Source organism: Capsella rubella, unplaced genomic scaffold (assembly GCF_000375325.1).
Source record: "Capsella rubella cultivar Monte Gargano unplaced genomic scaffold, Caprub1_0 scaffold_5, whole genome shotgun sequence".
Lineage (NCBI taxonomy): Eukaryota > Viridiplantae > Streptophyta > Magnoliopsida > Brassicales > Brassicaceae > Capsella > Capsella rubella.
The window spans coordinates 6,915,630-6,942,499 of record NW_006238919.1 but is presented as its reverse complement, the minus strand read 5'-3'; the positions used below and the strand labels follow the sequence as shown (position 1 = coordinate 6,942,499).

General features: G+C 31.9%; 5 protein-coding genes and 1 long non-coding RNA gene across 6 annotated transcripts; 1 reads left to right on the top strand and 5 right to left on the bottom strand.

The window, feature by feature from the left end:
- Positions 1-612: 612 nt before the first annotated feature.
- Positions 613-1,687, bottom strand: LOC17886410 (ubiquitin carboxyl-terminal hydrolase 12; the record flags this gene model as incomplete). Its single annotated transcript, XM_023783140.1, has 4 exons — positions 613-857; positions 950-1,115; positions 1,248-1,396; positions 1,497-1,687. Coding segments are annotated over 3 exons (498 nt in total), but the record flags the coding sequence as incomplete, so codon positions are not given.
- A 9,515-nt stretch (positions 1,688-11,202) lies between these two features.
- Positions 11,203-11,591, top strand: LOC111830752. Its single transcript, XR_002834094.1, has 3 exons — positions 11,203-11,264; positions 11,359-11,424; positions 11,570-11,591. It is a non-coding gene; the product is annotated as an uncharacterized LOC111830752 (long non-coding RNA).
- A 1,259-nt stretch (positions 11,592-12,850) lies between these two features.
- Positions 12,851-14,621, bottom strand: LOC17886617 (probable inactive serine/threonine-protein kinase fnkC). Its single transcript, XM_023783392.1, has 7 exons — positions 14,542-14,621; positions 14,269-14,441; positions 14,040-14,083; positions 13,807-13,967; positions 13,566-13,714; positions 13,258-13,426; positions 12,851-13,165 (listed from the first exon to the last, which is right to left on the bottom strand). The coding sequence occupies exons 1-6, from the start codon at positions 14,604-14,606 to the stop codon at positions 13,266-13,268; spliced, it is 753 nt and encodes a 250-aa protein (XP_023639160.1). The 5' UTR covers positions 14,607-14,621; the 3' UTR covers positions 12,851-13,165; positions 13,258-13,265.
- A 3,039-nt stretch (positions 14,622-17,660) lies between these two features.
- LOC17886937 (UDP-galactose/UDP-glucose transporter 5) lies at positions 17,661-20,446 on the bottom strand. The gene is made up of 11 exons (XM_006291331.2): positions 20,327-20,446; positions 20,082-20,195; positions 19,891-19,983; positions 19,739-19,804; positions 19,551-19,649; positions 19,361-19,440; positions 19,144-19,256; positions 18,644-18,732; positions 18,356-18,442; positions 18,195-18,263; positions 17,661-18,101 (listed from the first exon to the last, which is right to left on the bottom strand). The coding sequence occupies exons 1-11, from the start codon at positions 20,432-20,434 to the stop codon at positions 17,982-17,984; spliced, it is 1,038 nt and encodes a 345-aa protein (XP_006291393.2). The 5' UTR covers positions 20,435-20,446; the 3' UTR covers positions 17,661-17,981.
- Positions 20,447-21,606: 1,160 nt separating this feature from the next.
- Positions 21,607-22,875, bottom strand: LOC17887059 (mitogen-activated protein kinase kinase kinase 17). The gene has a single exon (XM_006292289.1). It carries the CDS (start codon positions 22,873-22,875, stop codon positions 21,607-21,609), a length of 1,269 nt encoding a protein of 422 aa, XP_006292351.1.
- Positions 22,876-24,409: 1,534 nt separating this feature from the next.
- On the bottom strand, positions 24,410-25,546 carry LOC17885268 (mitogen-activated protein kinase kinase kinase 17). The gene has a single exon (XM_006292879.2). The coding sequence runs from the start codon at positions 25,544-25,546 to the stop codon at positions 24,410-24,412; it is 1,137 nt and encodes a 378-aa protein (XP_006292941.2).
- Between the last annotated feature and the right edge of the window lie 1,324 nt (positions 25,547-26,870).

Sequence of the window (26,870 nt, the reverse complement as noted above, 5' to 3'; positions counted from 1 at the left end):
CATGCCATTTACTATATAGTTTCTTTTATACAACATATTACAAATTGTAATTTACAATTGTGTATATATATAACGAAATCATCAATATTCAATAGACATAATTTAAGCAAAATATAAGCAAAAAAAAAGCAATAAAGATGTATTAGCTGAAAGAGAAATAAGAAGAGATGTATCGCTTCCTTCATGTGCTATGGGTATATATGTTTTCCATACTCTCTTCTTCTTCTTTTGTTTATGTATATATTATACTATATATGGCGAGGAACTCGTTATTTTCAACAAAAATTAAATAATACAATTGGCATAAAGTACAATAAAGGTACAAATTTTGGTTGTATACTTCATATTTTACTAAATAAAAAATCAAATTACATAAAGTTACGATGGAAAGACACAATACTGGTGACATTTTCTTAGTTTGCTATTATTATATGTACTATAATTTAGGAACTAAGGATAATTAACACACACAATGTGGGAAAAGAGTTCAAAACTCTTTATAATTTTGGACACACAAAAGAGTAGATTTTTTATTTATTACAAACCAAAATATATTATATTTATTACAACTATGGTAGATTATTTGTATTACAACCATACTAGAATTTTTTTATTACAAACATAGTGGTAGGTCTTTTGATTAAATCAGAATATATACAAAAGAGTAGAGTTTTGTTTTATTTTGATAAAAAAAAAAAAAGAAGAAGAGTAGATTGTGGGAAAGAGTTATAGAAACCTTTCTTATTTTGGACATATAGAAACAAAAGATAGGTAAGGATCTCGCATCTCATGGCTCCGGCGATCCACTGATGATATATAATGTTTTTGAGTAGTTTGAAGAGATCTCCGGTTTGAGCCTTCCACGAAAACAGTGTTAACAAAATACACAAGATCGTAAAAAAATAAAAATAAAAGCAAAAGAGGCTAGGTAAGTTGTTGTTGGGCTCACCATAAGCCCTAGCATGGAGTGTGTTTGGAGAAGGCCGTGATCTCGACTTGAACTTGAAGCACATCGTTCACAACAAAACCTTTGCATGGATCTGTAAGATCTGCAAGACTTATAAACTCCTGGAAACCCCATCCATTATTGCATGCTGCATTACGCCATCCCTCAACTTACCATAAGAAAAAAAAAGAGCAACAAAATTACATATAAAATTATAATTAATAACGTAAATTCTGTCACACTACATATATATCGCCATGATGATGAAAGGACATATTGAGTGAACCATGCACTCACGTACCTTGCTTCGCCACGTTGTTGCATGGGGTTTGGTTTAGAACTCGTAGCGTGGCTTTAACGTAATTGATATCATTATCCACACTCAATAGGTAGAGTGACAAATATTTATCCGTTGCACAACGATCTCCATTTGGATACACTTTCAAAACCCTAATCATCATCAAATCCATCATATAACAAACACATACATATTAGCTATATACCATACGAGGGTGCATGTGTTTGCGTAGAGAGAGATTAAGAGAGTCACCAGTTGCTGCCTCCAGAACAAAACGTATCGGATGTGTAAGAGCAATGACAGAGGGTAGAGAAATTGGGAATGCACCAAGGGTAAACGGGGTTGGTGACGTTTTGGTCAAAAGAGAAAATTTCCCCCTTGCGTGGACAAACGAAGATATCTATTCCAAACTGACATTTCTCTCCGTCGTAAATATACCCCGTTTCCTTGACGAACCAGGTTGTGGTCAGAAACTGTGCCACTCCCCACTCCGAATTTTCATGATCAAACTTTACTGTCTCACATTCTATGACCAAAAGAAAAAACAAAAACTTCTTAAACAATTACTTGAAATCCTCATTAACCAAAGAGAATATACATTCGTATGTGGTAGTCTTATTAGAGCATCCTTAAGACAAGACTTTGAAGAGCCACAAACCCAATCTTATGAGACAATGTAACTACGGTTCTCTAGCAAGATAGATTACTATATAAAGTGTGCAAAACAACTCTTCCTCTTCAATCTTATGAAATATCAATTTTGAATCATTGTGATCTTGGTGACAAACTAAAGTTCTTTCTTTTTATCTTTTAGTTTGCATTTGAATAAAGCTCTTCATGAGCTATCTTAATGTCTAAGTTTAATCAATCTTAATAAACTCATTTGAGCCTAAATCATCTTGCTTTGGAATTATCTTTCACTCTTGACCAATAGAGTTGACAACAACATATATAGTAACGTACGGCCAATAGTAGCTAGACTTGCAACACTTGGTTATGTTTCACGGAGAAGAAAAAGAAGATAATAATTTAGTCTTACGTACCAAATAATCAATCCTCTAAAACTAAGTACCTACGTACCTTGACGCGTATAATAGAAACGCGTGACACCGTTGTAGACGAAGAACTTTATCTCCGCATACACATCTTGTGGGCAGTTGGTTGAGTTACATAGTTTTGCATAAACCGAAACAAATCCTGGCTGTGCGTTTCCGTTTGGGTAGATTTTGAACGTCCTTTTTAAGATTTGAAAAGGGATACAATTATAGAAATATATATAATATAAAGTTGTAACAATGGTCTTGATGGTGAAATGACGTACCAAGTATATCCACCGGAAGTGAAAGGAAGGGACTCGTAATATCCATTCTTGACCAGGTCCACCATTTTCGCATAAGACTCGAACGTGATGGTGTAAGACCCCGGAGGACTTAATCTCACATATGGTATTATATCTGTCTTGAGCTTCCCGTGTTCTTGCAACCCTTTACAAGTTTTTCGTTATTAAGATTTTTCCGAGGTTAATTATAAAGTTTGACGAATCATAATTACAACTTTATAAATTACGAAGTATTCTAATTATGTTATATATCTATAGAAACGATTTAAAGTTATAATTAAACAAAACATGATATAATTTTCAATTTTAACACGATTGAGGTTGTTCATCTTTTCGTAATTTATATCAAGTCATCAACGATGCTACCGTACCTTCGTGTGTACCAGAAACAGAATCCTCCTGTATTCAAATGGAAAATCAGAAAAAAAGAATGAGAAGAAAATGGGAAAATTAGCATTATAGTACATTTTCAAAACTTAATTTGTGATATAGTACATTTACTATTCAAAATTGGATAAATAGACAATGGGTCCACCATGTGAGATAGAGAATGTGTGAGATAGATGAGAAAGTGGGGTATAGTGTAGTGGTGGTAAATTACAAAAGGGTAGATGTACAAAATGCATCCGTACAATTCATTTGTACATATAATTTGTGTACAGTTTGATCTGTACAATTGTATTTGTACATATATATCATATTGTACAAATACATGTATAATACAATATAATAGTCAATATACATACAATTATATCTATACATATATCATTGTATATAGTTTTTATACATACATTTTTCTGTACATATAATAAATATACAGTTTGATCTGTACAATTGTATTTGTACATATATCCTATTGTACAAATACGTGTACAATCGTTTACGACTTGTATACTAATATTTGTACACTTATTAAGTTGTACAGATGTACATATGTACACGTTTTAAGTTGTACGGATTAGATCTGTACACTTAGTAAATTGTACATATCTAAAATTAATGAAAATTATTTGTTATTATCAAATAAAATCTTCAAACAAAATGCATATCATATAATAGAGAAAAAACATAGATTTTTATATATTTGAAACTTGTAAAAAAAAAAAAAATTTCATTGACTAGTATTTTAGTTTTTAGATTGAAGGGAGAATGTAATTAAAAAGAAAAAAGAAATAAATGAAAAATATGTGTTTAATGGCATTTGTGTAAATATGAGAAAGTTGAAGGGGTTCTAATGTCTTCCAAATAGTGAGAATAGTAAAAGCTGACTAATTTGCCAATTATAAATAGTGATTGTACTATTTTGCTAATTAAGTTTCAAAAATGTACTAAACTCACAATTATTCCGAAGAAAATTCAAACACTGATCAATATAGATGATGAGTTCATTGATATTGATATCTTTTCCACTTATTATAATCACAAAATTTGCATACAAGTCATTGGTCCATTTCAGAAAAACGACTCAAAGACTCATGATAGGACGTTCTGTTGTGTGTACTTGTGTTTATACATCTTGACTACGGTTCAACAGTATCAATATACCTCACAATCCATCATACATCGCAAAACTTACAAGAAATAAAGAAAAGAAAGAAAACTTAACCCTATGAAAAATGCATGCATGGATGGATCATGCAATGATGGATCATCGCAAAATTTATGAAAATATATAGAAAAGCTCAGTTTTAAGTAATTTGAACCTGATGCGAAGAGTTGTCAGAACTAGGGTCGCTGATGATTAAACCTTTCATCTCTTCTTCTTTGATTGCAATTTGATCCATGATTAAACAAAAAACAAATGATTGGAAAAATAAAACCCTCACAATAAGTCAATAAACACCTTTTAGTACGTCTTAGGATGTCTCTCAAAACTCCCTGTTTGTTTGTGATATTTATTAAGCAAAATTCTCAATTAAAAAAAAAAGACTTTTGATTGAGTCACATATTTATTAAGCAATAATTTCAATGTAAAAAAAAAGACTTTTGTTTGAGTCTATATTTTATTAAGCAATAGTTTTGAGTTAAAAAAAAAAGACTTTTGCTGATAAAGTCCGGTTGCATGTATCATCAACGATTATATTTTAAATGCATAATCATCATTTCTTTTTTAGGTTCAAATAGAAATACCATTTTCTTTTTGTTTATGTACAATTATCTTTTTTAAAATTAAAAATTGTGTAAATTTATAATTTTTAGGATTATTTTCTGTTTTAAATATCATTAAAAATATTTAATCGATAATGTTGACATGATGTCACGACCACACATGAATTATTAACTTTGACAGCCAAACTTTATATAATTAGATAGTTACAGTTTTGTTTTTTAAGAAAAGGATTTTTGTCCGAGTCTAATATTTATTAAGCAATAGTTTTTCAGTTTAAAAAAAATATTTTTGATCGAGTCTGAATTTATTAAGCAACATATATATTCAGTTTTAAAGAAGACTTTTGTTTGAATCTGATAAAATATTAAGCAATAGCTTCAATTTTTTTTTAAAAGACTTTTTTTGAGTCTAATAATTTATTAAGTAAAAGTTTCAGTTTTAAAGAAGATGAGTCTGATAAAATATTAAGCAAAGTTTCATTTAAAAAAAAGACTTTTGTTTTGAGTCTGATAATTTATTAAGAAAAATTTCAGTTCTAAAAAAATAAAGACTTTTGTTTGAATCTGATATTTATTAAGCAGAATTTTCATTTTCAAAAGAAGACTTTTGTTTCAGTCTGATATATTAAGCAATAGTTTATTAAGACAAAGCACCCAAGGGTCACCAGGAAAGCCACAAAATAGTCAAATCATTGAACCCATGTTTTGTTATATCATACTATCCACCTGGTGACTCTTGTTTCCGTCTGGAATCAATGAACTCATGTTTTGTTACAAGCTGTTGTTGTGGTTGATAAACCCTTTTGGTCTTTTGTTATTATTATGTCCATTATAAACTTGAGTTTTTTTTATGTCAATCAATATTGCATTTGCATCATAATAATGTACTTTTTGTTAATAATATTCACTTTGAAGAAAGACAGTTCATGAGTCTATATAACTACAAAGTTATATAATAAAACACACCAATAATAAATATGATCATAACTAAAATCGATAACCATTTTTTATTTTCCATTAATTTGGAAAACGGATATACTTGTATTTCACTTTCCCTTTTCAAAAAAGTTATTTTTCGTTAAAAAAGGAAACAAATCAACTAAGTCGGTTTAAGCCCAATAGGGTTTAGTGAGGCCCAATAAGTATCGTATCTTTATATATCTTGTTTGATAATGTTGTTGCAGATGGTTTTCTCATTAACTAGGTAATGTCCCGCGCATATGCGTGGGTTGTTGTATATTTATTTAATTATTTTAATTTATTTATTACTTATAAAAAATAGATTAAATAAATTTTAATGCTTATGACATTTTTACATGTTATTTATTTAAATCATACAATAGAAGCATACATCCATATCTTTTGAATTTATTCGTTGATTAATTGTTCAATTTATCAATTTTGATAGTAATTTTCTTTAGTAATTTTCAGTATTTTTTGATAAAACAATAATATTGTTAATGATAAAAATAGAAATGATATTGGGAGAATTTAAATAATACCCCTTTAAAAATACCGCTTTTTAAATTTACCCCCTTTTCAAACTTTATCAAAACAACCACTAAAAATGTTGAAATTTATCCAAATATGTGTGTAAACTTATAAATATACACAAAATAACCTTTATTTGTGTATAAAATTTTATTTATTTCATTGTCTTACAAATTGGACGGATCCACTGCCGCCGGCGCATTTTGTTAAAATAATTACATACTTTAAAAATAAAATAAATATACATGAATATGTGAGAAAGAAAAAAACATATAAAGTAAAACAATGAAAATGGTTTATTTAGCTTGATTTTCTTATGGTGCGATGGTCAGAAATCAATATTTTTGAATCCCATCGATAAAGTAATTTCCTTATAGGCATAAAATATTATTATACATATGTATTATACATTTAATAGTATAAAAACAATGAAAAAATGAAGAAGAAATATAATTGAAAACAAAAGTTTTAACCAAATATATAATAAAGCTCTTACAATGATATCTTAATTGAGCTTTCAACCCATGCAAGAACATTAAAAATTAAATAAAGAAAATATTGAGAATATCATATATGGTGGAGGAGGATGTAAAAATGAGTATTTATAGGATAAAATATGATGTAAGTTACAATTCTAAAATAATTTAATCATAGGAGTTATAATTATATTTTATAGTGTGTTAATTGAAGTTAAATGGAGGAAACGAATAGTCAATTGAAAGGTTATATAATTTAAGTTACAATTTAATAGTAAAGTGTGGATTTCAAGTATGGATTAAAGTATATGAATAAATGTGTTAGATATTTGGTTTAATTAAAAATAAATATTATAATTAAAAAATAAATGCTAAATGGACCAATAAGGAGAGAGTGAAACCTTAAAAATTCCCAAAAAATAATTTTATTTTTAATCTCTTTTTATATTCCTCTTAATTTAAGTTATATTTCTAGGTTTAATTATATTTTTCATCCTTATAGTATATATAATAGATAGAAAATGGAATATCAAATTGTTTTTTAGATAGGAAATCAAATATAAAATTCAAAGTTAAAACAAATTATAATGTTCTTTGTATTATTACATGTTGAATCACAAACTAAATATAAGGATCATTATTCTTAAAAGAATGTCTTACAAATTGGTTTGATAATTATATAACAAAAAGTTTATTTTGTTAAAAATTTACATACTTTTGAAAATAAATTAAATATACATGAATATGTGAGAAATAAACAAACATCCAAAGTAAAAGAATGAAGATGGTTTCTTTAGCTTGATTTTCTTATAATCATAAAATATTATTATACATATGTATTACATTTAAAAATATAAAAAACAATGAAGACATAAAGAAATACATAAAAACAAAAAATAAATAAACTTGAAAACAAAAGTTTAAACTAAATAATTAATCAAAATCTTACAATGATATTTTAAATGAGTTTTCACCCCATGCAAGAACTTTAAAAAAAAACAAAGAGAATAATGAAGATATAGATATGGTAGAGAATGATGTGAGAATAGCTATTTATATGATAATAAATGATGTAAGTTACAATTTTAAAATAATTAAATTAGAGGAGTTATAATTATAATTTATAGTGTGTTTAATTGGAATTCAATAAAGAAAACCAATAGTCTTTGGAAATTTATATAATTTTCAGTTTCATTTTAGTAGTAAAGTGTGAATTTAAAGTATGAATTAATGTATATGATTAAATTTGTTTTTTTGGTTAAAAATAAATATTATATTTAAAAAAAAAATACAAAATGGAACAATAAAGAGAGTGCAACCTTACTTATATATATATGATTTTAAATAATTTTCCACCAATAAAGCTTATAAAATTTGTTGTATGATATATGATTAAGTGCTTTCATTTTCTTTGCCATTTGATTATAACTTATAGTGTAATTAAATTTTGTACTGAATGATTGTCATAAACATTTATTTATTTATTAAAAAAATTAAAGCATTAAATATTTTTCCACCAATAAGAAGAGAGTGGAACCTTACCTTTATATATATGATTTACACTTTTTTGAGTTTTTCTTTTTTTCGCTCTCGTTTTTTTTTTTCCGCTGGAGCGCTTCAGAGTTTTGTTATCGAAGGCTATCATCATCGTCATCATAAGGTGCGGATACATTTGTTTAATATTACGAAGAACCTCTTTTTGAGATTTTTGTTTTCTTTGAAATTTTTAAGGATTTAAGTTTCATGATTGTGTTTTTCTTGGGTTTAGAATTTCTTATATTGTTCAGATTCAAAATCCGATTTAATGAAAACAAAGACTTTAGCGAATCTTAGGTTCAAAATCTCCTCTTTTGAAGTTTCGATTAGGGTTTGTTGTTTCAGATTAGGGTTTAAATCAAAATGATTATATCTGGGTCTTAGCTTCAAATTCTCCTCTTTTGAAATTCGTAATTTCCGATTTTAAATTGTTGGATAATTCCAAGTGACTTGGGGAGCAAGTCAAGGGATTCACAAACATGATCTAGATAATGGCAAGTTATTTAGATAAGGCTTTGTGTTGTTTTCCTAATCTAATTAGGACTAAGGTGTTGTCTTGGTTCTATAAATACTAAGCTTGTGAAGAGATGTTTCACAAGACTTGAGAGAGATTTAGTTTTTGAGTAGTTTTCTAAATCAATAAGAAAGGTTGTTATTATATTTTTCAAGCACATATAAACCTAGATAAATCCCCTCTTTTAGAGTTCGTAATTGCGATTAAATCTTTGGTTTCATGGTTTTGTTTTTCGATTCTTTGTTTCCAAATCTCCTTTTTATAATAATTTATAATTGCGATTAAAACCCTCTCATTTTTTGTCTTAGGGTTTCTAACTCTGTCGATGGTTGACACAAGGATTTAAAATCCCACGCGATTACGCTAAGTCCTCACCATCACTGAGGTATTTCTTTAACAACTTTAATTTATTTTTTTTGAAAGTTTTTAATTTTATTTTAAAGAACCCATAAGAGAGCGACGACAGACAACACGAATCATTGTTGTATGTCTGGTTTCTATCTTGGGGAAATGGTTCAGTATCATCTTCAATGTCTAACACAAGCAGACAAAGATATATCTTGAAGTGGTTTCTGAATCAAGTAAGACTTGTTTAGTTATGTATCCAAGATTAATGAATTCAGTATCTTGGATCAAACTAAACACGCATGATCAGATAAAACTTCAATGTATATTCCGTATGTAAGACTTGTCTTTTGATTTTATTGGAAACCCAAAAGAAAGGGACATCAACATATATATGATTGTTGTATGTCTGGTTTCTAACTTGGGGAAATTTTCCTATATAACACAAGCAGACAGAGAGATATATCTTGAAGTGGCCTCTGAATCAAGTAAGACTTGTCATGTTTGTAATCCAAGATTAATGAATTCCGTATCTTGGATCAAAATTGGCAAGCATGATCAGATAAAACTTCATTATATAAAGTATCTCACGTATGTAAGACTTGTCTTTTCATTCTGTTGAAAACCCAAAAGAAAGGGACATTAACACATTTGATTGTTGTATGTCCGGTTTCTAACTTGGGAAAATTGTCCCGTCTATAATGTTGCCTAACACAAGCAGACAAAGATATATATTTGAAGTGGTTTATAGATCAAGTAAGACTTGTCAAATATGTATCCAAGATTCATGAATTCAATATCTTGGATCAAACTTGGCAAGCATGATCAGATAAAACTTCATTATATATCTTGCATATATATATGCCTCTAAGACTTGTGTTTAAGGTAATTCAAGTTGTCTGCTGAGACTCTTTATCTAGCTGAGCTGGGACAGCATATGGTATTCAATTTTCTGCATATATTGTTGGAGGAAAAAATGAAATGATTAAAGGCTTTGCCTAATGAATGGAGAAATGAGTTCAATAATCTGCTTGAATATAAGAATGATGATGTTCAATGATCTGCATATTGATTGGGAGAGAAATGTATTTCAATATTCAATGTTCTGCATGGGATGGAGGAGGGAAAAAAAATTCAATTTTCTGCTGAAAGATAAAATGCTAATGTTCAATGATCTGCATATTGACTAGAGAAGAAACGGATTGTTAAGAAGGCTGTCTAATGATGGTGTTACAGAGATTGGCAAAATTAAATTAAACTCTATATGTAGCTGAGCTGGGACATCATGATGTAATGATATTCAATATTCTGCATGGGATGGAGGAGGGAAAAAATTCAATTTTCTGCTGAAAGATAAAATGCTAATGTTCAATGATCTGCATATTGACTAGAGGAGAAACGGATTGTTAAGAAGGCTTGTCTAATGATGGTGTTATAGAGACTGGCAAAATTCAACGAAACTCGATATCTAGCTGAGTTGGGACAGCATGATGTAATAATATTCAATGTTCTGCATGGGATGGAGGAGGGAAAAAAAATTCAGTTTTCTGCTGTAAGATATAATGTTCAGTGATCTGCATATTGACTAGAGGAGAAATGGGTTTTGAAGGTGGCTTGTCTAATGATGGTGTTACAGAGATTGGCGAAATTCAATGAAACTCGATATCTAGCTGAGCTGGGACAGCATGATGTAATAATATTCAATGTTCTGCATGGGATGGAGGAGGGGAAAAAAAATTCGGTTTTCTGCTGAAAGATAAAATGCTAATGTTCAAAGATCTGCATATTGATTGGAAGCAAAAGTATTTTTATGGAGGTTTGTCTAATGATATATTGGGTGTCCAATGATCTGCTGAAATCTATGTCTAGCTGAGCCTGGACAGCATATGATATAGTACATATTCAATGATCTGCACATATTGATAGAGGAGAAAGGGCTTCTTAAGAAGGCCTGTCTAATGATCTGCTGAAACTCTATGCCTACAATGCCTAACACACTGGTAAGTTCATTTTTCCGAACCGAAGGTAAGTTTATTTCTCTTTTGTTCTTATTTCTACCAAAAGTTAGGTAAGTAAAGAACTAAATAAGTCTCCGACTTATTGTAATATGTATTAATCACATCTTTCTGTTGACTTATTATTCTTAACAGGGGAATTGAGTTTCTGCAGGAAATCAGTTTACGGTTCATATTCTTTTCCGATTTGATCAGGTACATTATCCTTCCCTAAACTAAGTTATGATTTTCACAAGAACTTCTCTTTATATAGTTTGTCATTCCTTGGCTGAATCTTTCTTTTGACAAGGTAAAGACTGATAACTGTTTTGCAATGAGTTATTAGTTAGCTTGTCCTTTTAGATTTGTGTCTCAGGTTTGACTTCTCCCTTTGCTTTTCCAATAGTATTATGTTATGGGGTTCGTTTGAATTATCATAGTAGGAGTTGTGCGAGAGTGCTCTCTATACTCTTTTATACGAAAATTTTAGTTTATGTGGTGACTTTTGGATTTCATAACAGGATAAGGTGAACAAGTTTGGTGTTCTCTTCAACAGTATTGGTGAGCAAGTATTTTTATAAGTCACATCTATACTTTTTTGAGTTATAAGAGATAAAACAAAGCTATGGTTTCTCAGGTACGTTCTTGTCTTTACATTGCTTCTCTGATTTCCAGTGGTACTAGTTATTGGATGCATTTGAATTTTGGAATGACATGAGTTTGTCTTTGGTTTTAGTTAGCCTAATTCATGGTTTCTTGTAATGCGTAGAACATGAGGTACAGACCTTTTTGGCTTGGCATCAAAATATTCTTGTTTGTTTTTTGGTAGGCCATTGAAGAGAAGACATATCACTGAAACCAACTTCTCTTTGTCTTGATTCATTACAGGAAACCAAGTTATTGCAGGAATGGAGTTTTTGAGGATTGATTACATGGTTCCTGCTTTTAATCAGGTCAGTGTTTTCTTATTTAACCAATTTATTACTTTTAACAATTTCAATTTTAGTAGCAATGAGACTAACGTTAAAACTTCAATTTTTGAACTACACTAAACGCAAACACAAACACACATGTGAATGCCAACAAAAACATGAACGTGAACACAGACGGTAAACGTAAACAGAAACAAAAACTCTAATTAAATGTGAAAAATACACAAACATAAACATAAACATAAACATAAACATAAACATAAACATAAACATAAACATAAAACATAAACATAAACATAAAACATAAACATAAACATAAACACAAACACAAACACAAACATAAACGCAAACGCAAACGCAAACACAAACATTAACGCAACGCAAACGCAAGGCAAACACGTCCAAACACAAACACAAACGCAAACACGTCCAAACACAAACGCAAACACGTTCAAAGACAAACACAAACGCAAATGCAAACACAAACACACACACAAAAATAAAGACACACAAACACCCAAACCTAACACGTCCAAACACAAAAAGAAAAAAACTAAGTCTGGGCATATAATCTGAATCCAAGCAATTTGATCTGAAGTGATCCGAAATTTTCAAAATCCAGCCAGATTTGGTAATTCAAATAATTCGAATTGGGTAATACAGATCCAAAGTTGGGTGTAATCACCTAATTTGGATCCAAATTTCGGACCTCTAACCGATCTTTCACAAAAAAAAATATTGTAAACCGATCATAAATCAGGAAAAACCCGAGCATATCATAATTTAGTAGCAATGAGACTAACGTTAAAATCATTTGGATCGAGTAGTAAATTCATTAATCATCAACCATAAATAATTTTAACCAAAATATATAAAATATACCCACGCTCGTGTGGGTTCAAAACCTAGTTTATATAGTATAGATTACAACCAGGGTAGATTATTTTTATTACAACCAGTGTAGATTTTTTAAATACAACCAGAGCATACACAAAAGAGTAGACTTTTGTTTTATTTTGGGAAACAAAGAAGAGTAGATTGTGAGGAAAGAGTTATAGAAACCTTTCTTATTTTGGAAATAGAAAAACAAAAGATAGGTAAGGGTCTCGCATCTCATGGCTCCGGCGATCCACACTGATGATATATAATGTTTTTGAGTAGTTTCAAGAGATCTCCGGTTTGAGCCTTCCACGAAAACAATGTTAACAAAATACACAAGAGTAAAAAAAAACAAAAGTAAAAGCAAAAGAGGCTAGGTAAGTTGTTGTTGGGCTCACCATAAACCCTAATTAAGTGGAGTGTGTTTAGAGAAGGCTGTGATCTCGACTTGAACTCGAAGCACATCGTTCACAAGAAATCCTTTGCATGGATCTTTAAGATCTGCAAGTGCTATAAACTCCTGGAAACCCCATCCATTGTTGCATGTTGCTTTAGGCCATCCCTCAACTAACCATAAGAAAAAAGCAACAAAATTAATAATATATTTATAATAACGTAACTAACCACGTAACGCAGTAATAACATAACTGTCACACTACATATATCACCATGAAGAAAGGACATATTGAGTGAACCATGCACTAACCTGGTTTCACCACATTGTTGCATGGGGTTTGGTTTAGAACTCGTAGCGTGGCTTTAACGTAATTGATTTCATTATCCACACTCAACAGGTAGAGTGACAAATATTTATCCTTTGCGCAACCATCCCCATTTGGATACACTTTCAAAACCCTAATAATCATTCAACCCATCATATAACAAACACATATTAGCTATATACCATACCAAGGTGTGTTTGCGCAGAGAGAGATTGAGATATTCACCAGTTTCTATCTCCGGAACAAAACGTATGGGATGTGTAAGAGCAATGACAGAGGGTAGAGAAATTTGGGAGGCACCAAGTGTAAATGGGGTTGGTGACGTTCACATCATAGGAGAAAACTTCCCTCTTGCTGCGATGAGTAACAAAGATATCTACTCCAAACTCACATTTCCCTCCGTCGTAAAGATATGCCGTCGGATTGACGAAACATGCCGAGGTCACAAAACTCGCCACTCCCCACTCCGGTTTTACATCATCAAACTTTACTGGCTCACTTTCTATAACCAATAAAAATAAAAATAAAAAACCCCTTAAATATATCATTACGCGAATTCCTCATTATACAAAGAGAATATACATTTCGTATGTGGTGGTCTTGACCAATAGAGTTGAGAACAACATATTAACGTACGGCCACTACTAGCTAGAATGATGAATCGATCCTACTAATTAAATTAAGTACCTTGGTGTGTATAATACAAACGAGTCACACCGTTGTAAAGGAAGAACTTGATTTCCGCATACACATCTTGTGGGTTGGTGACGCAGAATGAGTTATCGATTTTTACATAAACCGAAACCCATCCTGGCGCTGCTGCATCCTTCTTGTTTCCGTTTGGGTAGATTTTGAACGTCCTTTTAATATTATTTAAACAAAAACAAAAGAAAAGGGATACAATTATTGAAAGCTATATATAGTTTAAAAGTTGTACGTAATAATGCGTGAATGACGTACCAATTGAATCCACCGGAAGTGAAAGGAAGGGACTCGTAATATCCATCATTGACCAGCTTCGCCATTTTCTCATAAGAGTCGAAAGTGATGCTGTAAGTTGTTGGAGGACGTACTCTAAAATATGCTGCTAAAGGTAACATGAGCTTCTCGTGTTCTTGCGACCCTATACAAGTTATTTTCATTTGTCGTCATTATGAATTACATTCCCCGTGGTTAATTATAAAGTTTGGCAAATCTTAATAACTTTAGTTACCAAGTATTTTAATCATCATGTTATATATCTATATAAAATAATTAAAGTTGGTTTAAAGTTATAATTAAACAAAAAATGATATAATTTTCAATTATTTTAACACGATTGAGGCTGTCCATCTTTTGGTAATAATCACATCAACGTTGCTACCGTACCTTCTTGTATATCAGAAACAGGATCCTCCTGTATTCAAATGGAGAATCAGAAATGTCAGACACTGATCAATATATTATTAGGGATACATGCTCTGATTGGTAACGGTTGTTACTTTTGCCTGTAAAGACTTTAACTTTAAAATTTTAGATGCAGAGAATTTGGCTATAAATGTTTTGGTTGTAAGAACTTTTACTGTTAAAATTTGATTTGTAATGCACCGCTTTTAAAGATGTGATTGTTATTTTTTTATTATTATTTTATATTAATAATAAATATAAATTATGCTACAAATGAATTTATATAGCAATTTAATGACTAATTTTCGCTAACAATACATTTGAACAATAAATTAAAAGATAATAATAATACCATTAGTCGATATAAAATTTCGCTAACAATAATTTTTTGTTTTTGTTTTGTTTTTGGTGATTGATTCTTAATAGATTATTATGTCAAATAATAATGGTGTTTTAAAACTATTTCAAATGTTTTTTGTATATAAGCAATCTGTTAAACGTTAATTAATGCATTGTTTTGAATGTTATTCCCTATATAAACATAAATTTCATAACTCTTTTACATCATCATCATCATGAAAATAAAAATGATTATTATTGAAATGGATCTTAAAAGAACAAGAAAAAATGAGAATAATTAATATGTAAAAATTAAATATTTAAAATATATTTATAAACTTCTAGAATGTTTTAAATGTAATGTGGATGTGAAAAAATAAATAATTTTTAATTGTTTAGATTTTAAATTCAGTTTTTTGACGCTTTTAAAAAAATGAGATAGCAAAAAAAGAAAAAATAAAAGTGGCTTTCAATACTTTAAAAAGAAATAAAAGCCAAAATCTTTGATTGGCAAAATAATTGCTGTAGAGGTTTTAAATAATTTTAGAGCCTTGAAAGCACACAACCAATCCGCCACACAATATCCCATATTGGAAGTTGAGTACGATCCTAACTAGTATATATAGACCTCTCCAATTATTGTCAATTGGTTTTAGGTTAGAAGCCCAAGATCATATATATATATATATATATATATATATATATATATATATATATGCATACAAATCATTGGCCTATGATAAGACGTTGGGTTGTGTACGTATTTGTGTTTATACATTTTGATGACATCGGTTCAACAGTATCATTATAAGATACAACTATGTTTTAGACTTTTAGTATACCTCACAATCCATCATACATAGCAAAACTTACAAAAATGTTAACCCTATATATGAAAAATGCATGGATCATCGCAGAATTTACAAAAATAGAAAAGCTCAGTTTTAAGTAATTTGAACCTGATGCGAAGAGTTGTCAGAACTAGGGTCGCTGATGATTAAACCTTTCATCTCTTCTTCTTTGATTGCAATTTGATCCATGATTAAACAAAAAACAAATGATTGGAAAAATAAAACCCTCACAATAAGTCAATAAACACCTTTTAGTACGTCTTAGGATGTATCTCAAAACTCTCTGTTTCTTTGTGATATTTATAAAGCAAATTTTCAAATTTTTTTGTTTTTTTTTTAGTCTCATATTTTATTAAGCAATAGATGTCGTAATTAAAAAGAAAGACTTTTGTTTGAGTCTGATATTTATTAAGCAATAGCTTCAGTTTGTTAAGAAAAGTCTTTTGTTAATAAAATCCGGTTGCATGTATTAGGCCTAGACATATATATCAACGATTATATTTTAGATATATGATTTTATACTAAATGCATATTCATTATTTTTGTTTGATGTTCAAATAGAAATACCAAATTTTTAATGTTTATATTCGTAGTAAATTTATCTTCTTACAATTTTTAAATTTTGTAAATTTATAAATTTTATAGTTATTTTGGTTTTTTTAATTAATTAAAATTCTTTAATCGATAAAATTCACACGTATCATGATTATTTAAATTATTAACTTTGAAAACCAAACTTTATATAATAAAATAGTTTCAGATTATTTTTTAAAGACTTTTCTTTGAGTCTAATATTTATCAAGCAATAGTTTCAGTTTACTTATATTTTATCAAGCAAAATATTCAGTTTAAAAGAAGAGTTTTGTTTGAGTCTGATAAAATATTAAGAAATAATTATAGTTTTTAAAAATGATTTTGTTCGAGTCTAATATTTATTAAGCAATAATTTTAGTTTTAAAAAAACTTTTGTTCGAGTCTAATATTTACTAAGCAAACTTTTCAGTTTTAAGGAAGACTTTTTTTTGAGTATGATAAAATATTAAGCAATAGTTATTGTTATTAAAAAGGAATTTTGTTTGAGTCTAAAATTTATTAAGCAATAATTTTAGTTTTAAAAAAACTTTTGTTCGAGTCTAATATTTACTAAGCAAAATTTTCAGTTTTAAAGAAGACTTTTGTTTGAGTCTCATATAATATTAAGCAATAGTTTTAGTTTTAAAAAAGACTTTTGTTTGAGTCTCGTATTTATTAAGCAAAATTTCAGTTCTTAAAAAATATTTTTGTCTGAGTTGTCTCATTGACTTTGGCGTTTTGGCTGGCTGTTGCTACCTGATAATACATTAAGCAATAGTTTTAGTATTAAAAAGTAAATTGTTTGAGTCTGACAAAGAGTTTCAGTTTAAAGAAAATATTTTTGTTTGAGTTGTCTCATTGACTTTGGCGTTTTGGATTTTTTAAATATAAAGCCTTTTACCAAATAAATTAAGCTTTTAAAACTAAGAATTTTGAGAGTGAGACATCTAGTTTTCGTATATAGTACCAAAATCCCATTACAAATTTTACACAAGTAACCACTCTACAATAAACAGTTAGGTTCTTGTTTGCAGGAAAAAAAGTAGACAATGGAAACAAGAAACTACATTTGCATACATTAGTCTCTATTCATATGGTGATCTATGACTTCTTCTTGACAAAAAAAAAAAAAAAAAACAATTGATCAACCACTTAGTTTTGTTAGTAGATGCCTCAGCTTCAGAGGGATCATTTAAATTTGGTTGATAACTTTTCAAGCAACAGTGAAGGAAAAAAACTCTCACTGTGCTTTTAAGGGTTTCCCTTCAGAGGTTGAGCCTCTTCGTCCCGTGGAGGTTCTTGAGTTGCCTGCGGCTTTTCTGATCTCTTCTTCACTAAATTTTTAGCATATAGAGACCCGAAAACAATTACCTGCGTCAGTGAAAAAATGGATTTAGCTTTGGGAACAAGGAGAGATCACAAGAGAGGGAAGACAAAATTAAAGAATGGCTTGTAGGAGCTTACAGATCCAATGCACTGCTCCCAGCTAAGCGGGTGTGAGAACCAAATGCAGGAGAGCATGATGCTCACAAGCTTTTTGATTTTCAGACAACGAAGAAAGAATTAGATGGAACAAATTGTAATCAGGAATTAAAGAGTTGACATCAGAGTAACTAACTAATTACCTGTCTAGTAGTCATTATGGCAGCAAACGTTAGAGCACCAAATGTCCTAATAGTGTAAGAAATGAAAAATTGGCTGGCTGTTGCCACCTGCAGAAAACAGAGTTCATCTCTGATAAGTTTTATACTACCTTTTAGTTTTCGTATTACTAGGGCATATGTTTCAATAAAAATTCAACTCTAGCTTATCGCTAACTATAGCTGCTGTGACCACTGCTGCAGTGCTATCATACTCTAATTTGAATATCTTTCCAGAACATGATAACTGTAATGACTACGCAGAAGATTTACGGTGGAAAGTAAAGCGATGTCAAATAGACAATCTCTATGGCGGGAAACAAAGTCCACTGCTGGGAGTAAATGCCCTTGCAGTATAAGTCCTGTATCAAGCAAGAAATTTCATATATGAGTAGCAAAAGGCATGGTTGAGCTGATTTAAAGCTTTCTTGAGGTCCACAGATTGAGGTTTATGCAAGGCAGCTGAATTCTATATCGAAAAGCACTGATGGACTCGAGAATCACAGTCAGAAATAAAAAAAGCGTGAGAAAGGTTCCTACTAACTACAGCGTTTAGCATCTCTAACATATGATCTCAGATGAAGCTTAAATCACAAGTTTACATATAACCAAAGATTGAGACATGAAAGAAAGATGACAAATTTACTCCAAAAGTGATTTAATCAGTAATGGAAAAGCCGAAAAGAATCATCACAGAAGGTACGACATGGTCCGAGTCCAAACAAAATGATTTTAGTAAAAGAGACAAAAGAAGCACAAAGAGAAGTTCTCACCAGTGAAACTGAGAATAGAGGAACAAATTGTTGTGTAGAATATCTGGTTATGTATTTCCATATTATAACCTTTAAAGAGTTTGTCTTGGAATGTGCTTGTAAAGCCATCAAACCTGTTAGCCAGTTTACCAATACCCGATTATGGATATACGAAGACAGTATTGAGGTTCCTATCTTAAAACTAAACAAAAATAAAACGAGTAAAAAGGATATGTACCCAAGATAACCAACCATAAGGGATACACCCCAGACAGTGTTTTCTCTTCCCTTGTTGTACGGACTAATTTCATCTCCTGCCTACCGCTCAAATACATAAACAAAACTCCATTACATCTTATCTTAATGTTCATAGTGATAGCTCACTATAAAAACTAGCATAGATCCCAGTGAAAAGATTGCGTCATTACCGGAAACAGAATAAACACAAAGCACCCAAGGGTCACGAGGAAAGCCACGAAATAGTCAAATCCCCTATACCTTTTCTGCATAATGAGGGTTCCCCAAACCTGTAACAAACCACATAGATAAGACAGTGGTGATACACTCACATGTACAAAAGTTTCCTACTTCACGTAACATAAAGTTAATAACTTACCATCACAGGTATCATCTTGGCACATTTAGCCAAAGTTTGAACTGGGAAACTCACATACTTGAGAGCCTACAGACATCACAGTTCACACATTATGGTCAAGCAAAAACGAAAATCACTGAGATTAAGGTGAACAAACCTATCACAACTCATACCTCATACTGACATGTAGTGGTTAAGATGTTAGTTACTGATATGAGACAATATTTATAAACCGGAGCTACAGGATCCAAAACTTTCTTGCTCGCCTACGAACACACAAGGATCACAAAATCAAAAGCACACTTCTTTAAGAGCATTGAGATAGTATGAATATAACAACAACTCAGGTTTTGATAGTTGTTACCAGTAAAACACCAGCAGAAACAGCTGATGTAGTGAGACGATTACAGAAAACAAGAAACAAAGAGTGCTTAAAGTACTCTTTTTTCAATCCATAAGGCACTCTCATGATCTTTTCCTGAAATTACAATCACAAATTTCCAAAACCCAGATCGTTTCTTCAATCAATTTGAACAAAGAGAGACGGATTCGAGGGGGAAGGAACTCAGAAATATAACAACTGAGAGAGATAGAGATAGAGAGAGAGACCTGAAGAAGACCATAGATGACGAGAGTGATCATAATCCCAGAGATAGCGAAAACAGCTTTCCATAGCTTCTTCTCCTTGGCTTCGTTTACAGAATCAGGTTCTGCCATTGCTCCATTGATCCGCTTCTCTCTCTTCCTCGCCAAAACAAAAGGAACAATTAACCAAAACATTCAATCAGGTCCACCGAACCGAACCGGAATTAATCTAAACCAATTGGTTATCAAGTTTTATTTCTATTTTCTATTGTAGACCTTTTTGTCCCAATATATACTTTTACTACTTAACGGCGTCGTTTTCTCGTTATCTTTCATCCAAATTCGCCAATGGCTCCTCGCTTACATTGAACCATTTACAATCTAATTTGTTCGGTTTACACTTAACCGGAATAGATTATCTTAACTAATCTATCAGAAAAGGGAAAAAATGTTCTAAACCACTGCTTCTGATTTCTGATTCTTCAACACTATCCTCTGCTTCTTCTTGTCATTTGGTGTAATTGTCTTTTGCAATTTGGAGTAATAAGTCTCTGGCAATTTAAAAGTTGATTTGTCTGAGCTAGGTGGACAATTTGATCTATGTCTCTTTGCAACCGTTATTTCCTAGAGTAAGTGGCTTATGGTTCACAATTCTAAACACTTGCAGGTGACATTACTAAAAGGCCAAACACTAAGAAGACTCGGGGGGTTAAACTTTCAAGAAGAAGGCTAACAAGATCAGAACCAAAGTCACATTTTACAGACCAATGACTCTGATGACTAACCAAACTACCACAGGATTATAGAATATCTAGAAACAAGCTTGACAAATCTCACCATCGACTCTGTGATCGAAGAGAAAAATACCCTTGTATTCATTGTCTAACATCTGAGCTGACAAGAAGAAGATGTAAAACATCTTTGATCATACTTTATGGCAAGAAGAAGATTATTTGAGGGTTGAAGCATGATTGTTATGTGTTGGATGGCTACAAAACAAGATTGGAACCTTTGTCTCAAAACAGAACATGTATGGTTTTTTTTAACATCCTAACTTGACAGAACATTCTTCTTTCAGCTTCTGTAATCAGTAGTAAACTAGTAATAGTAATTCGTTTTGAAATAATGGAAATTTGCTTTAATTTCTATTGAAAAAAAAAAATCAATAATTACAGAGCACCTGAAACAAATTTCACCTTACAAGAATCATCCTAATTTTGCAGATATCAAACCAATAATGAAACAAGATTCCAAAAATAGTGAATTGACACATAAAGCATCTACTTCTTTTATCTTCTTCTAAGTTATAGATCTTCGTCCGAATCCTCCTCTTTAGGGTATTCTTCATCAATTTCAATTGCTTCTTCTCCTTCCTCCTCCTCCTCCTCCTCTTCTTCTTCTTCTTCTTCTTCAAATGCAGCTTCAACTTCTAGATTTGCTTCATAAGCTACCACCTCAGGATCATATAATTCATCATCTTCATCTTCTTCTTCTTCTTCATCTTCTTCTTCTTCATATGCTTCCCCATCTTCTTCCTCATATTCTTCTTCTTCATCATCACCATCAGTCAAGAACTCATGTTTGATCAAACTGTCAACAGACCACCTTTTAGCAGGGTCTCTCTCCAAACACTTTTTGAGAAAGTCCTTAGCCTTTTCAGACAAGTAATCAGGAATAGAGGGAGCTAGACCACTTTTACTAACAAGAGTAACCCAATCATCCCAATCAAGCTCACCATACTCTCCCCAAACCTGTTCTCCACTCAACATCTCAAGCACAGTACACCCAAAAGCCCACACATCTGCACCATAGTCCAAAACCTTCTCCCCTATAAGCTCAGGTGACATAAACCTTGCGGTTCCACTCCTGTGATACCAGTTTTCACCATCCTCAATCCAGCCTTTCTCCATCGCGTTACCAAAACCAGATATCTTAGCAATAAACCCAGAAGCCCTAATTCGTTTATTCGCTGGCTTGAGTAACACGTTTTCTGGTTTGATGTCATGGTGAATGATCTCTTCTCCGTGTATACACTTGAGACCAAACAAGATATCACTAGCGAATCTCTTCACATCATCAACAGGTAAGCCTCCTTCGTTGGACCTGACGTGCTTCGCAAGGGATTGGCCAGGACAGTACTCGTTAATTGTGTTGAAAAGCTTCTTGTCGTTTTCCTCATCTGTCATCTCGTGGCCGTAACAGGAGACGATGAACGGGCTTTTGAGACAATTTAAGAACTTTTCCTCGTTCATGAGATATGCTGATTGAGAGAGCACACTAGACTTGATGACCATCTCGTTAGGAAGTTTGTCTTCGTCTCCGTCTCCGTCGGTCTTTCTGACGGCTAAGTAAGCAGAGATGTATGAGTCGCTTCCTAGATAACGAGTCACCACCCACGAATCACTTTCTGGTGCTTTTATGATTGAACGGTTCCTCTTGGTCGACGAATCTGCATCATCCTCTATCACGTTCGTCTCTGATATGGTTGGTGAATACTTCACCTTCTTGTGAGGACGGTTCGAGTCGTCGTCCTCCCACTGACCTAATCGATCAGAAGATGTTGTTTTCGACATCTTTCTCTCTTTAGAACTCTGTTTCTCTCGCTCTCTAGAACTCTGTTTCTCTCGCTCTCTAGAACTCTGTTAATTCTCTCTATCTATCTATCTCTTCGTCTGATACTAAAACGACTGATACTAAAACGATGAGACAAAGAGAGGAGGCGATAGGTTATATTTATAATGCATCTGTTGTTCAGTTTACTACTACTTGGGACTCAAGTTTCCTTTTTTTATTTGGACTCAAGTTTCCTTTTTTTTTTATTTGGACTCAAGTTTCCTTTTTTTTTCCTCGGCTAAAACGGTCTGAGAGAGTCAAAAAACAAAACCGTAACTCACCCTTATCTTTGAGAGAGAGAAGGAGAATTCCGATAAACCGGAATTTTCTTTGGTTTTTCTTTTTTGTTTTGCTCTTCCGATTAGATCGGATTAGTCTTTCCGCTTAGGCGGATTAATCTCCGACTTAGTTTAGATTATATTCTTGCTAAGTTCGGTTTTTTTGTTTTCTCATCTTTCTACAAGAATTTCAGTCTTAACCCCGTTTTATTATCAGTTGGTTTCTCTTTCAAACGTCGGTCTTAACTCTTCTTAAACGATAGAGTAATATCTTCGCTGTAATTTCTTTGTTTTTATGCAAAGTAGACCTCAAGTTTAGGTCATAAAGCGGAGCTTCTATCTTTGAGTTTTGGGTTAAGATGAGAAAGATCTGAATGTCTCAAATTATCAAGTAGCCTGCGACGTTGCCAAATCTGATGAGGCGGTTAAATCTGTAGAAAGATTTATCAAGTGGATAATCGGAAAAGTTTAGCTGATTATGCTTAAAGAATTTTGGATCTGTAAGGATATCAGCTTTGGTGGTGAACGGTGATGAGAAAAACGGAGCTAGCGGCGGAAGGCTTCTGTCGGCAAGCTTTGGAGATACAGTCAAATGCGTTACACACGTCCCACACGTGTCCTATGCTTGGGCTTTTACTTTGTAAACTATTATAAGATATTTTATGTTTTAAAATATGTAAAAGTCCAGCTTGTTGGGCTCAATCCGAAAAACTACCACTTGTAATATCCTTTATGGGCTTTCCATATTAATGGAATTTGGCCGACAAAAAAAAAAACAAAAACAAAAACAAAAACAAAACCGTACCAAGGTTCGGTGATAATTTTAGAACCTTTCATTTTCTTCTTATGCCACGTGTAAAATCTTCAGTGGGCTTAAGAAAATTTTAACAGAAGGGTTGACTAAAAATAAAATTAACATTCAGAATTCAGAATATTCATTTATTTAAATAAAAAATATATGGCATAACTAATTGTGAATTTAGTAATGAATTTAGTAATCTATTCAAAAGAAGAAGCATAGTAATATTAATTAGAACTTTGAACATAAAAGGATACATATTACATTTATCTTTTCAACCAGAGCCTTTTACTTTTATTTTTTTAGCCTTTTACATTTTGTTATTTATTATTCATATATCATTTGCATTAATTGGAAATTAAAAAGGATAATGATGATTACTTAATCCCAAATTAAATCTTAGTCGTCCAACAATTTTTAAACATCCAACCTGAGAAATGGATGGTTCAGGAGTTCATTGATCCCCGACCTTGCATGAGGATCCTTGACCAAGCATTTCTTGAGAAAATCTTGTGCTGCAGCGGATAAAAAATTCGGAACATAGGGCACGAGATTACTTTTACCAATTAGATTGACGAAATCATCATAATCTAAGTGGAGATAGTCAGCCCAAACACGTCTTCCGCTTAACATCTCCAGAAACGAACAACCAAAAGACCAAATGTCAACACTGAAGTCCACAATACCATGGCTTAGTAGCTCCGGAGCCATATACCTCTTAGTACCTCTCCTATGACCCAATGCATTTTGGTACGCCACCGTCCCTTTCTCCAGTGCTAAACCAAAATCCCCAAGCTTCATTAAATACCGGTCAATCTGAAGTACTTGATCAAAAACCATGGTGAGTAAGAGATTGTCCGGTTTGATGTCACAGTGAATAATGTTTCTGTCATGAATATATTTCAGACCAGACAGAACATCTTTAGCGAACAGCTTAACAGGAACCTCCACTAACAATGAGACAACATTCTTGAGAAAATCTCCCATGCTTCCGTTAGGGCAATACTCAAGGACCAAGTTGTAATGAAAATCATTCCCTTCACGTACAATCTCCTCGCCGAAACAGCCGACCACGAAGGGAGATTGTAAACGTCTTAGGATCTTTCCTTCATCCATGAGACTCAAAGCACGTGAGATATGTGCGGTTTTGATAGCCCTCTCTTGGTTATTGCACTTCGCTAGGTGAACAGAACCGTAAGCCCCTTGCCCAAGGAACTCAGTTTTGACCCAAGGGGAAGACTCTTTTACTTCTATTAGGCTGCCTTGGTGGGTGAACATAACGGGAGGTTTCTGAACAGCTGCGTTGATTGATTCTTCCCTTATAGATTCCCTCTTTCTCTTGTTCTTGGAACAGTTTCCTCCATCAGAATTGGTCGGAGGTAGGTTTAGATCAAAAGTAGGTTTTTTGGGAAGAGGAGGGATCTTTGTGTCGCTTGGTGAATCGGAGGAGTTCTTTGTGACGACGTTCGTAGTAGGACACATGAGCTTTTTGCCAGACTGGTTCGAGCTCGAGCGATCGTTGAACTTCACGATATGACCATTAACAGAATCCATCTCGCTTTCTATGTAAAATAATCTGATATAGGGAAAGCAAAGACAAGACCAAGGCACAAGACAAAAAAATTGTATAAGATCGTGCATGTATTTTATGTATTCATTTTAAAAGAGCATAACATAAATATGTTTTGAGTATGTTGTCCGAGAAATTAAAGACTTAAAGGTTGAATATAGCATATTAATATATGGTACATAGCTGATGAAATATTTGAGATCTAAAAGTGATTATCATGAAAATTTGATATCAAAATGCAGTAAAGGATACCTCAGCTTCAATAGTTGAGGCGATCGAAGTTGTTGAATAACCAAAATGTGTGTCTCTTTCAAAATTGGTTTACTTCAACCTTTTGCACGACTTATTGTATTATTATTTTTTTTGTAATTTAAGAACTGAAATAAGAAGAGAAGCTCTGATATGGATAGGAGGTAGAAGGTATGTCAGTATTTATAATCAAATAGTTAAAGTAACAGACAAAATTATTCCAATGTCTTTGGTAACTTGTTAAAATCTATATAATATTTAGTCAATGTGTATTTTGTAATTCAGTCAACTTCCCCGCCTTATCTAATTTGTAAATCAGTTACTTTTTCGTAATTAATGTTTAAGACTTTGATAGGTTGTTTGATATTGAGTTTTGGTCTATGAGAGAGAAAAAAATTACATTTTTTCCTAAAAATTTACATGTTGCAGAATTAATTAACTTCTATCATTTCACATATTTTGCAGTTATAAATTCTTTGGTGATTGTTAGGTTATAGGCATTTCTAAGAATTCAGTCAACTTACCCGTCTTATCTAATTTGTAAATCAGTTATTTTGCGCGCGTAAATAGTGTTTAAGATTTTGGCGGGTTGTTTAATATTGAGTTCTGGTATATGAGAGAGGAAAAAAATCACATTCTTTCCTAAAAATTTACATGATGCAGAATTAATTAACTTCTATCATTTCACATATTTTGCAGTTATAAATTCTTTGGTGATTGTTAGGTTTATAGGCATTTCTAAGAATTCAGTCAACTTACCCGTCTTATCTAATTTGTAAATCAGTTATTTTGCGCGCGTAATTAGTGTTTAAGATTTTGGCGGGTTGTTTAATATTGAGTTCTGGTATATGAGAGAGGAAAAAAATCACATTCTTTCCTAAAAATTTACATGATGCATAATTAATTAACTTCTATCATTTCACATATTTTTTGCAGTTATAAATTCTTTGGTGATTGTTAGGTTTATAGGCATTTCTAAGAGCACCAAAGCTCCATTGTAAAATATACAAAACAAAATCACTTCTAATGAAATAAATTTAAAAGTAAGGAAAATGATAA